The 12934-nt window shown below is 43.3% G+C and overlaps 1 protein-coding gene and 1 long non-coding RNA gene across 2 annotated transcripts in view; one reads left to right on the forward strand and one right to left on the reverse strand.

Annotated features, from left to right (window-relative positions):
• Positions 1-360: 360 nt before the first annotated feature.
• LOC137534132 (dorsalin-1-like) lies at positions 361-11685 on the reverse strand. Its single transcript, XM_068255509.1, has 2 exons — positions 11495-11685; positions 361-1352 (listed from the first exon to the last, which is right to left on the reverse strand). The coding sequence occupies exons 1-2, from the start codon at positions 11652-11654 to the stop codon at positions 460-462; spliced, it is 1053 nt and encodes a 350-aa protein (XP_068111610.1). The 5' UTR covers positions 11655-11685; the 3' UTR covers positions 361-459.
• Positions 8470-12934, forward strand: part of LOC137534133 (uncharacterized) — a 42261-nt gene continuing 37796 nt past the window's right edge. Inside the window, exon 1 of the long non-coding RNA XR_011024317.1 lies at positions 8470-8526. This is a non-coding gene — a long non-coding RNA (uncharacterized lncRNA). The remainder of the gene's footprint in view (positions 8527-12934) is intronic.

Raw genomic sequence — 12934 nt, forward strand, 5'->3', positions numbered from 1 at the left:
AAATTAAAATCCACTTACCTGGGGCTTCCTCCAGCCCCTGGCAGCCGTCCTGTGACCTTGCCGCAACTCCGGTGGCTCCCAGTCTCCTCCGCAGCAGATGCCGACCTGCGCTCCACCGGGCGGCTAACGTGATCATGCTTACATCATCAGGACTGTACTGCGCAGGCCGACCCGGAAGCACACCTAACGAAGTCGGCACCTGCAGCAGAAGTGAACGGGAGCCACTGGAGCTGCGGCAAGGACACAGGACAGCTGCCAGGGGCTGGAGGAAGCCCCAGGTAAATGGATTTTTGTTTTTTAATTTGCCTGGACGTATCCTTTAAACTGGTCACCTTTTTGTCACTTTAGGTTTCCATAAATAATATCATGCTTGTACAGCAAATCTTTCATAATTCAAAACAGGACTGAATACAGTACATAGTTCTCTACAGCAAATATAATAATAAATAACAGGACAGGCTACCTGCAACCACACTCTACTACTTTCATTCCTTCATAATTTTTCTTAATGACGGGGCTCTTTCTGTCCTCTTTGTAAACAACCTGCAAGGACTCCAGCTTGGTTGGTACACAGCAGACACTTCCAACATCTTTTGGCTTTTTGATGTGCATTAATGACTGGATTATTGCATGTTTTGTAGGGGTCACATTATCTGTCAGTGGATAGTAACATCTTCCGACACACTGGCCAGCATCATAGCTTGGAGGGTAAATAATGATGTTGTCCCAGCCAATATCCTTGAAATTCACCATCAGAGATACTTTTTTACAATGGTCTCTTACTGTACTGCGTTTTAATCTTGATCTCCCTTTAGTTACGTTTCTCCGGACCTCCGTGTGACTAGCTGAATTGTTTTTATAATATATATCGAGGATGTTCTTTTGCTCATGAAGTATCATTTGGTTTGGCTCCATCATCTCTTTCAATTGGTTGCCATGATGGTCTGAAAAAACTATTAAAATAGGTTGATAACTGCTGTCAAATAAAATGTCAGACATTCTAGATTGGTTGCAAGAATCTTGACCTGTTTTGGGATTTAAGGAAAGTTCCAATTTTTGTGTTTTCTTCTTAGTAGAAGTCCATTTATTTACAGTTTCAGTGACATCAATTGTTACCGATTCATCTGTTCTAACATCTTTAGATGCCAACAAGGAATTTAAGGTTTCTGAATTTCTAGAGGTTTCTTTGTGCACCACCTCAAATAAACGAAGATGTTCAACACCCCAGTTGCTAAAAGTAGTCTTCAGTATGAGTTCTGCCTTTGTTACCTCTTCTTGCTTTGGAATACTAATGTTGAATTGAAAAATATGACTGTACGTACAATTTTTCTGCAGTGATGATAGGAATATATCTGCAAAAGAGCACAATGCAGTTACTGGCAACGGTAGTATTAAGCAGTTTTTATAAGTGATTTTGCTAGCTAGCAAGGCATGTTGATGTTTGTTACAGTTTTTTGCTTAAATGAAATACCCGCACCAGCATATGCACAGCATGGTGGCTTGTATTTTCAACTTGCAGTGGGACACAGATTCATTTCTCAGCATGGGCATTGAGGTTGTACGTTCTCTGTGTATGCTTTGGTTTTCTCTAGCCACTCTAGTTTCTACCCACATCCCGCGAAACACTAAAACTGTCCTGAGCACATGGTATGGATATTCAAATATGGCTACAGCATGCTGCCCCAAGACAACAGGCCAACCCTGCCACTCCACTGGCTACCCATAAAATGGAAAACCCTGTTTTAGGAGAAAAGGAGAATAGAATTGTAACCACCAGATATAGGTAATTCTACAACAAAGTCCAGTGAAAGCATACCCCAGGGGCCGGAGGGAATAGGTAAAGGTTCCAGTAACCCGAAAAGCTTACTCCTGCACAAACAGGTCAGGCATATACATATTGCTTACAATCTCGTGACATATTAGGCCATCAAAAACACAGAGGCACTCAAAGGTATATAAAACTGAATTAAAAATTAAAATGAAAAAAAAAAAAAAAGATGTGGCTTACCTCAATAATGACAACTTCATATAACTGTAACAAACATAGAAGAGACAGCTGCGGTGAACAGCGATACCACCGCAGCTGCCTCCATCTCCCTGCCTAGCGTTCTATCCGGGCCTTGAGCGTCTAGCACGCCAAGGACGGGTTTGTCAGCAGCACATAGGGTTGCATTGTCGTGTGTGCGCGTGCACAGACGGGACCTTTATGCGGGGAGGAGGCGCGTCAGCTGACCGGCCGGCCGGCTGACGTCAGAGGAGACGCTCGCCGCTCCTCATTGGTTGATGGGAGTGGGCGTGCCGAAGGGGTCTCCTCTGCTTCTTAAGCTTTGCTGATTCACTCGCAAGTTGTCTGCTGTTGCGAATACTTCGTGTTAGCGCTCAGGCCTTAGATAGATCCGGTGTGCTTTGATCCGCGAGGAAACCTGAAATTTCACACAGTGAAAGGATTGTTTGATAGCTATAATTATAATCTGAATACTGCTATTATCTGTGTATGACTGATATATATATATATATACACTGTACAGCGCTGCGTAATATGTCGGCGCTATATAAATACTAAATAATAATAATATGACTCTTGCTCGTTCTGACTACTCTTACTCTCAGTGATTCTGTACTTCTGCCCATCTGATCTTGCTGACGACTCTGCCTGTTAAAACCTTCTTGCCTTTGCCTTCTGATTTTGTACCGTATCTGTCTGTCTGTTGCCAACTCGATTAGTCTGACCACTCTACTCTCACCAGAGGGCCCTTGTCTCTGGTGAGGGGCTCTGTACTGTTAGTGCCCACCAGCTCCTCTAGTGAAGTATAGCTAAACCTATCAGTACTACTGTTGCACCAAGCACCATACTTGCTATCTCATCAGCTGCTGGTATACTTGTATTATTGGTGATTCTGCAGATCACCATATAATCAGGTATATATCTCTCTGTTACTTGCTGACACATATTGTTACAGAACAGCAGACCAAAATGTCTATGGACGCACTGTGCAGCCAAGTTGGGGCCTTGACCACAGCGGTGAACAATTTAACCGTGTTGGTCAATACCCAACAGACTCAGATCACCCAGCTGTCTGAAGTTGTGCGAACCCTCCAGCCTGCAACCGCACCAGTGCAGTCCCCTCCAGTTGTAGATCTTAGAATGCCTCTCCCTGAAAAGTTTTCAGGGCACAAATCTGATTTTCAGAATTTCAGAAATCGTTGCTTCTCTTACTTTGAGATGAGACCTATTTAATCAGGGACAGCGGGTGACCTTTATTAAAACCCTATTATCAGGGGATTCACAGACATAGGCATACAGTCTTCCTAGTGATCATGAGGCATTATCTTCAGTTCAGGAGTTTTTTAAGACTATGGCTATCATATACGATGATCCTGATATCGCAGTCACTGCTGAAAGGAAGCTAAAGACCCTCAGACAGGGACGTAACATGGTGGAAACTTATGCCGCAGAATTTAGAAGGTGGGCTGTGTCGGCTAGATGGGGACAGTTCGCTTTATTAGATTGTTTCTTAACGGGGTTATCTGACCCGGTCTCTGATGTGATGCTAGCTCATCCAGAGCCAAAGACTGTCGATGAAGCGATTGCATTGGCGATAAAGATTGATCGCCACATTCATAGTTACATAGTTATTATGGTTGAAAAAAGACATACGTTCATCGAGTTCAACCAGTACAAAGGCACTCGTTATCAAAGGCAGACTCGTGGAAGATACTCTGTGAGGTCTGTTCCTAACGTCTCTCCGTCACCTTCTCCTCCTCCAGATGAACCAATGCAAATCGGACATTCTAAATTATCAGAGGTAGAGAAAAACCGAAGACGGTCAGAGAGACTCTGTTTATACTGTGCAGAAAAGGGTCATGTAGTTCAGAGCTGCCCTAAGAAGTCGGGAAACGCTGCCGCCTAGGTGTAGTTAGAGGTACTACCCTAGGCGAGCCGGCATTACCTCTAACTGATAATCGCTTGCTCCTCCCCTGTTCTATCAACTGGGAAGGTCAAGATGTGTCCACTCAGGCATTTGTGGACTCGGGCTCTGCAGCCAATTTTATTGACTATGACTTTGTTAAGAAATTAGGGATTCCCCTAATCCCTTTAGACAGACAGGTGGAGGGGGTGCTTAAGCAGTATGCAGAATTTGCGGATGTTTTCTGTCCCAAGTCGGCAGACAAACTTCCTCCACACCGAAGTTTTGACTGTCCCATTGAGTTACGGCCAGTTTGTATGCCCCCTAGAGGTCATTTGTATAACCTTTCTAGTCCTGAAAAACTTGCTATGCAGGATTACATTAAGGAAAACCTGTCCAAAGGATTTATCCGTCCTTCTAAGTCTCCGGCCCGAGCAGGGTTCTTTTTTGTCCGGAAAAAGGATGGTGGGCTTCGCCCGTGTATTGATTATCGAGGATTGAATAAGATTACCGTAAAAAATCGTTACCCACGCCACTCCCTCTAATTGATGATTTATTCTCCCAGGTGACTAATGCAAGTATTTTCTCTAAACTCGATCTAAGAGGGGCATACAACCTGGTACGCATAAGGGAGGGTGATGAATGGAAGACGGCGTTTAACACACCCGACGGGCACTATGAGTACCTTGTCATGCCCTTCGGGTTGTGTAACGCTCCTGCTGTCTTCCAGGAGTTGATCAATGAGGTATTCAGAGAAGTCCTGGGGAAGTTCGTTCTGGTATATTTGGATGATATACTGATCTTCTCATCTAACCTGACAGAACACAGGGAACATGTAAATTTTGTTTTGAAAAAACTTAGACAGCATTCCCTGTATGCAAAGTTAGAGAAATGTCTCTTTGAGGTGTCTGAAGTTCCATTTTTGGGGTATATCATTTCTACCTCTGGGCTTTCCATGGACCCAGGAAAAGTCTCTGCCGTTCTGGAGTGGCCACAACCCATGGGGTTGAAGGCCCTCCAGAGATTCATAGGCTTCGCCAACTATTATAGAAGATTTATTAAAGGATTTTTCTCGAGATTCAGGTTCGTGATTACCTACAAGCCAGGTAGTAAAAATGTTAAAGCAGATGCCCTGTCTAGATGTTTTGAGCCTGAGACAGTTCAGTCACCAACCCCTGAGAGCATTCTTCCAGAGAAGGTGGTCTTAGCTGCCACTGAGACTTGGGAAGATTGGTCTACCACTTTAGGCCCCTATCAACAAGATGTTCCCGAGGGGAAACCTGAGGGGGTTCTATTTGTACCACTTCCCTTTCGCCTGCAGATCTTGCAGTTATTTCATGCACATAAGAATGCAGGGCACCCTGGGGCTGCTCGGACACAGGATCTGCTTTCCAGATGTGTCTGGTGGCCATCTTTGGCTCTAGATTGTAAGGAATTTGTGAAGGATTGTTCCGTTTGTGCCAGGAACAAGCCGTCCCGTCAGGCTCCTGTGGGCACTCATTGCCAGTGCCTAAGGAGCCATGGACCCATTTGTCCATGGACTTTGTGGGGGAACTCCCCAGGTCCGAGGGTAAAACGGTCATCTGGGTGGTAGTCGACAGGTTCAGCAAGATGGCTCATTTCATTCCTCTGGACGGATTCCCCTCTGCCCAAGAACTGGTGGATAATTCAGCACATTTTCCGGTTGCATGGCATCCCGGAGAATGTGGTGTCAGATAGGGGAGTTCAGTTCGTGTCCAGATTCTGAAGAGCCTTTTGTCATCTGGGGATGGACCTGTCATTTTCCTCCGGCTACCACCCACAGACCAACGGGCAAACTGAAAGGGTTAACCAGTCCTTAGAGCAGTTCCTTAGATGCTATGTGGCTAATGCGCAATTGGAATGGGCGAAATTCTTGCCATTCGCAGAATTCGCGCATAACAACTTGAAAAGGTTTTCCTCAGGCTTTTCTCCCTTTCAGGTGGTAACGGGGAGATCTCCCAAATTTTCCCCGTTGTCAGTGGTTACTTCTCCTTTTCCTGCTCTGGAGGATTGGCAGGGAGAATTAAAGGAGATTTGGATTATGGTTAAAAGGAATTTGGAAAAGGCCTTTCAGACCCAGAAAAAGCAGGCAGATAAAAAGCGGTCAGTGGAATGGGAATTTGTACCAGGAGACATGGTGTGGGTTTCAACCCGGCATCTGGCCCTGAAACACCCATCAGCAAAGCTGGGCCCCAGATTTATAGGCCCATACCCTGTTTCTAAAAAGATTAATAATGTATCTTATGTCATTTCACTACCACCCAGTATTAAAGGTGTAAAATCATTCCATGTGTCTCTGTTGAAGCCGGCTATGCATGTGGATTCCTCTCCCCTCCCCCCCTCCCCCCTGTAGTGATTGATGGGGAACCTGAGTATGATATTGAACACATTTTGGATTCTCGTCGGGTGCGTAATTCGGTACAGTACCTTGTTCATTGGAAGGGGTATGGGCCTGAGGAAACGTCTTGGGTGCCGAGTCATCGCATGCATGCTGAGGAGCTTAGGAAAAAGTTTCATGAGTTGCATCCTGAGAAACCATGCAGGACGTGTCCGGAGTCCACGCCTCGAGGGGGGGGGGGGGGTACTGTAACAAACATAGAAGAGACAGCTGCGGTGAACAGCGATACCACCGCAGCTGCCTCCATCTCCCTGCCTAGCGATCTATCCGGGCCTCGGGCGTCTAGCACACCGAGGACGGGTTTGTCAGCAGCACATAGGGTTGCATTGTTGCGTCCGCGCGTGCACAGACGGGACCTTTATGCGGGGAGGAGGCGCGTCAGCTGACCGGCCGGTCGGCTGACGTCAGAGGAGACGCTCGCCACTCCTCATTGGTTGATGGGAGTGGGCGTACCGAAGGGGTCTCCTCTGCTTCTTAAGCTTTGCTGATTCACTCGCAACTTGTCTGCTTTTGCGAATACTTCGTGTTAGCGCTCAGACCTTAGATAGATCCGGTGTGCTTTGATCCGGGAGGAAACCCGGGGATTTCACACAGTGATAGGATTGTTTGATAGCTATAATTATAATCTGAATACTGTTATTATCTGTGTATGACTCTTGCTCATTCTGACTACTCTTACTCTTAGTGATTCTGTACATCTGCCCATCTGATCTTGCTGCCGACTCTGCCTGTTGAAACCTTCTTGCCTTTGCCTTCTGATTTTGTACCGTATCTGTCTGTCTGTTGCCAACTCGATTAGTCTGACCACTCTACTCTCACCAGAGTGCCCTTGTCTCTGGTGAGGGGCTCTGTACTGTTAGTGCCCACCAGCTCCTCTGGTGAGGTATAGCTAAACCCATCAATACTACTGTTGCACCAAGCACCATATTTGCTATATCATCAGTTGCTGGTATACTTGTATTATTGGTGATTCTGCAGTCAGATCACCACATAATCAGGTATATATCTGTAGTATAGGTGATACTGCAGATCACCTAATAATCAGAACTCTGTTACTTGCTGTACATATCGTTACAATAACAATGAAATTTATTAAGCACCAGTAACACGCTTTGTGCGCCTAAGTCTACTTCTTCAGACCAAATGTAGTGCCACAAAAAATCTGTGCAGCCAAGCAATAAGCCAAACAATCTATTCAGCCAAACAAAAAAGAGGTAAAAGAGGTGGAACACTGAGTGAGCAAGTCAACCACCTCTTCTGCATTCTAGGAAGTAATAGCTTTATTCTGCATAAGATCAAATATGTCACGGTGATGGGATGATACACCACCATCCCTAGAACCTCTGTGCTTTGTCCTGCCTTTACTTGTCATATTTGTTGTAGTGAGTGACCAGCCAAGGAGTATTGCCAGAAACATCTGTGACACTTCACCGACACACTGACTGATATCACCGACAGTAACTCACAGTAAAGTTAGGTCACACAAGTGTGTTGGTGTAACACTGTAGGTCGCTAATCACTCAGTGACACAAAGGTCTGTGACACTGTATTTTTTTTTTAAGGACACAGTGACTGCCTGATATCAACTCCCAGTAAGGTGACATGGGTGACATTGTGTGGGGTTCAGTGACAATCAATCACTTATGCACAGTGACAGCAGGCTAGAACATTGACATAGCCAGCCACACACTATACTGTATACGGGTGTTGTGTCGCTACAACACACACTGCAATGCAACAACAGTATCAGTACAACAGTAATCAGTACAACAGGATCAATATCAGTGCACAAAATTACTTTTGTGGTCAGGATGAGTCCTCAAAAGGACTATTAGGGGGTTCCTAGCTGGTGCACTACAAGTAGCAGAGCACCTAGGAAGCTTGTACACAGCACAATATCCCAAATACAGTCTAACACTGTCCCTGTATTTATAGCAGTAACAGCTCCTCTCCCTACGCTGACTACAGGCAGAGTGAAAGTGGCCATCGGGATCCTGCCTTTTATGGGGGGGAGTGGCCCTGGTGCTAATCATGTCTGATTGGCCATCCTGTCCCTGTCACTGGTGATGACGCCCGCTTGCTGTGGCCTTGACAAAGCTTGTTACCTTAGCGTGGTTGAACTTTACACTTGCAGGGCTGGACAGAAGGTGGTTTCAGAAACCTGGTGAGGTTTCCCATCAGGTCCGCCACCACAGGCCGGTAAGTTGATTGGCAGCTCTTACTTTGATCTGATTGGCTGTTGGGGTTGATTACATGAAATAAGCACACTGTGTACTGCATTTCTCTGTTGGCTGCATGGCTTGATAACCAGAAGCCAGAAACAGCGGGCTGTCACCGGCAAGCCTTCAGAGCATTGTTACAACTTTGCCAATAAACTAAAATAGCTTTTTTACTTGGTGGTGCCTGCCTTCCCTTGCTTTACAAGATGTGAGACCCGCACATACAGTAGTCTGCTAACAGGATTTCAATTCCAGGCTCACTGCAGGAGCCCAAAAATGAAAAGACACCTTTTCTTTTGACCAATCAGCCTGGTATACCTGACTTTATGTGGAGGAAATAAGGCGAACTTTGCATCAGAGCATGGACATGCACAGGTTCAGTTTTAAGGACAATTTAAATGATCTCTGCATACCAGGCATCTGGACATTTTCTTTACAGAAACAAAGCTTGAGTGTCTGATTACTGTACTAATGCATGATTTTAAATCACAGACAATCCTTGGTAAAGGTGGGATCTCCCTCTGGTGGTGTGCGATCAGATAACTAATTCCACACAGGTAATACTTGAATAACAGGTAATACCAGGAAGAAGCAAAAGCAAACCCTTGCAAAACACATTGTAATTTCTTTGTACGGTTAAAATATACTTAACATTAGTTCTCCGTCTTCTGTATTCTTGCATCCTGCACCAGGAATTACTTGCATGCATGCACATCACCTGCAAATTCACTTTGCAACAAGCAAGATCCTAATCGCTGCCGTATATCATTTGGTCTATGGATAATTGAGAGCCAGGTCCCCAGCCACACAAGAGGGATGCACAAGCTAAACCTGATTCCTAATTGAACAGCCCACCAAAAACAGGCGAGACCTGTCCCTGTGGACATTTGGCCACCTTTAGTACACACAGTGATCGCATTTTCTTTTTATCTTCTAATCACAGAGGGATAGAGCAATGTGGAAACCAAGTGTGTATGAAGATTTAAAACTATAGGTAGAGAATTGAATTGAGATAATATGTCTGTATGATATTGACTGAATTTAATTGATTTAATTTAATGTATTGTGAACCCCTCTGAAGGACAGTTGAGTGAGAAGACAATATACACCCTGCACAGCGCTGCGGAAGATGTCGGCACTATATAAATATTAGATAATAATAATAACAAATGTTATATTTCATTTCAGCTTAAAAAAAATATTTTATCAGCTCTGTTATCATCTCATCTTGTGAATTCTAGATTTATGATCCTTTTAGGACAGGCTACATTCCCAAGCATGTGTGAAAGATGCATGACGTCTTATATATTCATCGTAAATAACCTGAATTTTTTTTAGGGATTTACAAACACCCACACATAAACCTTTTGATGTCCAATAAAATTACTACAGCACATTTCCAAAAAAGAGGGTTTTCTTAGCCTATGACTTTGTACCTACCACTGGTCTTTTAAAACCATCTTCGTATTTTTGATTGTGCTGTAACTTTACATAGTAAAGATGACAGAGTTCCTCAATCTAGTATACCAGTGTGTGTTACTATGTATAGCAGTGGAGTAGCTAGTGATCATGGGGCCCCATAGCAAAACTTTCATGGCCCAGGGGCCCGCGGATGTATCCACTGTTAATGCCACCTGCCTATACCCTATAGACATGCGATAATTGAGAAATTTACATTCTCATGCACTCAACACTGAACATAGTTCATGGGCACTGAGACAAAGTCAGAGGGTAGACAAACACATAAAAGTTAATACATTAAATACCACTTGGGCGCCCTATGCTCCAGGACTCCACAGCACCTGCTATGGCTATTGCTACCCCCTTGATGTACTGTACAGTTCAGTATATAGCCAGTTTATGGACTAATGTACAGTAGACAGTAAACCATGATCGTGTTTCAATTTCCACCATGCTATATACCCAGTATAGTGCAATATAATATGCAGTATAGTAGAGTTCAATCACATCCAAAACGTGGCAGGACGACGATTATGTTTGGACCAAAATCGCAACGCAAGTGTTAAACTGTACACTTGAGGCCCCTTTTACACTTGAGTAAACCTGCTTTGCGGTACCCTATTTTACAGCAAGGCGCCGCAAAAGCAATGAAAGTCTCTGGGCGATGCACACTGCGTGGTGCGTCGTGGGGCGCATGCACAGACCAACGAGAATCGCATTGACATACTTCCTGCCTAGCACTATGCATATGCGCTATGGATATGACCTCTGCCACATGGTCATATGATTCTAATTTTTTGCGTTGCGGTGGGGTGCGGCAGGAGCATTGCATCCCACCACAATGCAAAAAAAAATATGTAAACCCGGCTTTATAGTATAACACCACACTGTACAGTGGGTAATAGTTTGACTTTTTTTTTATAATTATGTAAACCATCTATGACTGCATATTAATGACCACTGAATAAAAGAGTGTACTTGGTGGGTTATCTTTATATAAAAATTGTACATTTGGGTGAGGTCTTACAGCTTTGAGTTATGTTAACTTGCACAATTGCACTATTAAGCTTGCATGCAGTTAAATACAGATGGAGTTTGAGTCCCAACCAGGGCACTATCTACACAAAGTTTGTATGTTCTCCCTGCGTCTACGAGGATTTCTTCCCACAGCCCCCAAACATACAGATAAGTTAATTGACTTCCCCCTAAATTTGCCATAGACAATGATGAAAATAAGACTATGTTAGGTATTGGATTATTTACCCCTCTGAGGGACAGTTATTGGCAAGACTGTAAACTCGGTAAAAGCGCTGTGAAAGATGTCAGTGCCATATAAATACTAAATAATAATAATAATGTGTTAAAACTGAAAAACTGCCAATTTATCAGACTTTATTTTACTAATCTTCATTTTTTTAAGTTGATGAATTTGCTGCTGAGATTTACAAATGGAATCATATTTTTCTTTAAAAGTTTTTCTTACGTACCTTGAGCTCTGAAACTCCTGACCATGTTAACCATTGGCATAGTCATCCTATCATCAGCATATTGATTATAAAGATCAATCATGTATTGAGGTAGCATCATCCTTGTCTTCTCTGGTATAGACGTCCCTGAAAAATTCCAAGTCATTGTAAAGCCCAGCATTCTTCCTGTTAATGAGTTTTGGACCCATCTTACTTCATCTTGATGCTCCTGCTTCCACTCTGGTAAAGGTCTTGGAACCGTAAACTTTGCAAGAAGGATCAAGAAAATTCCGAAGCCTAATATTGTAGAATACCACATTTTAGAGTCTTAACTTTGTTTTTTAAAGCGTGGAGCGTTTTTTTTAACTGTTCTAATGCAGGATGCGTTCCTCTACGCACTGTGTTTGGACGTGTCAGAGCTAAGAAATTATTCATGTCTGGATTCTTTTTTATTTTTTTTAAGCAAAGCAAAACGTTCACTGCTCCTTATCTTGAGACTCTGTTGCAGTGTATCAATTAGCCTTATCACATTCAACTTCTCTCTTAATGAAGACTCTGTAAACATAGAAGGCCTGTAAGCGGCTTGAAGGGAAGAAGGTATTTTATGTATTGTACATGAGTTCATATCTTAATGAACTTAACTTCCCAGCCAAAAAGCACATTCTTTGCCTGTTGAGTATCTTAGAAATTTGTTGCTGTTATATATATATATATATATATATATATATATATATATATATATATATATATATATATATATATATGTGTGTGTATGGGGGGGGGGGGGCTGCAGCACGCAACAGGAAATACAGTGACAGGGGCTCTTGGTCATGCTTTTAAGTGCTTAAGCTCACCAACTGAGCCAAAGTGTCCCCAATCTGGTGAGTCCTACTCTAACCATGCAAAAATGCTAGCTTTTTTAGCTTTCTAATGAGAACTATTCCAAAAGCCCAAGAGTCAACTAAATGGGAGGAAAGGAAATTAAAAACACCTCACCTTCCAACTAGCTACTAACTGAATTATCTGCACGCAGCACTGGAGATCCCCAACCTCCATAAAAAATATCAACAAGAAAGGGGAAGGTCCGCACTTATCCAAAGGTTCTTTTATTACTGGACATATTCAAAATTAAACGTCACATTGCTGACACGTTTCGGACAAAGATTAGTCCTTAATCATAGCTAGTTACGGAACGGCACTGTGAATACACTAGACATCACCCACTAACCCATCCCAAAAGTGGAGGTGAAAATCAAAAGAAAAAGGGGGGTGGGTCAAAGCAAATAGTATCAAATGTAACACTTGGCTAGCATTCTTACAGGTCACTGATATAATATAACATGACAATCACAAAAATAAAATCTTATGAAACTATAGGTACAGTAAAACCGTCCAAAAATGAATATAAAATGCCAAAGAACACGATACGGAGGGAGAAAGAATATATATGTGCAAGGCAGA

The sequence above is a fragment of the Hyperolius riggenbachi genome, chromosome 10, assembly GCF_040937935.1.
Source record: "Hyperolius riggenbachi isolate aHypRig1 chromosome 10, aHypRig1.pri, whole genome shotgun sequence".
Taxonomy (NCBI): Eukaryota; Metazoa; Chordata; class Amphibia; order Anura; family Hyperoliidae; genus Hyperolius; species Hyperolius riggenbachi.

What these genes read in the sequence shown, in the direction of transcription:
- LOC137534132 (XM_068255509.1), bottom strand. Translation starts at nt 11,654, where the DNA reads ATGCTGGGCTTTACAATGACTTGGAATTTTTCAGGGACGTCTATACCA. An exon ending in CAGGAGTTTCAGAGCTCAAG is followed by an intron (nt 1,353 to 11,494) that starts GTACGTAAGAAA and finishes GCTCTTTTGCAG; the next exon opens with ATATATTCCTATCATCACTG.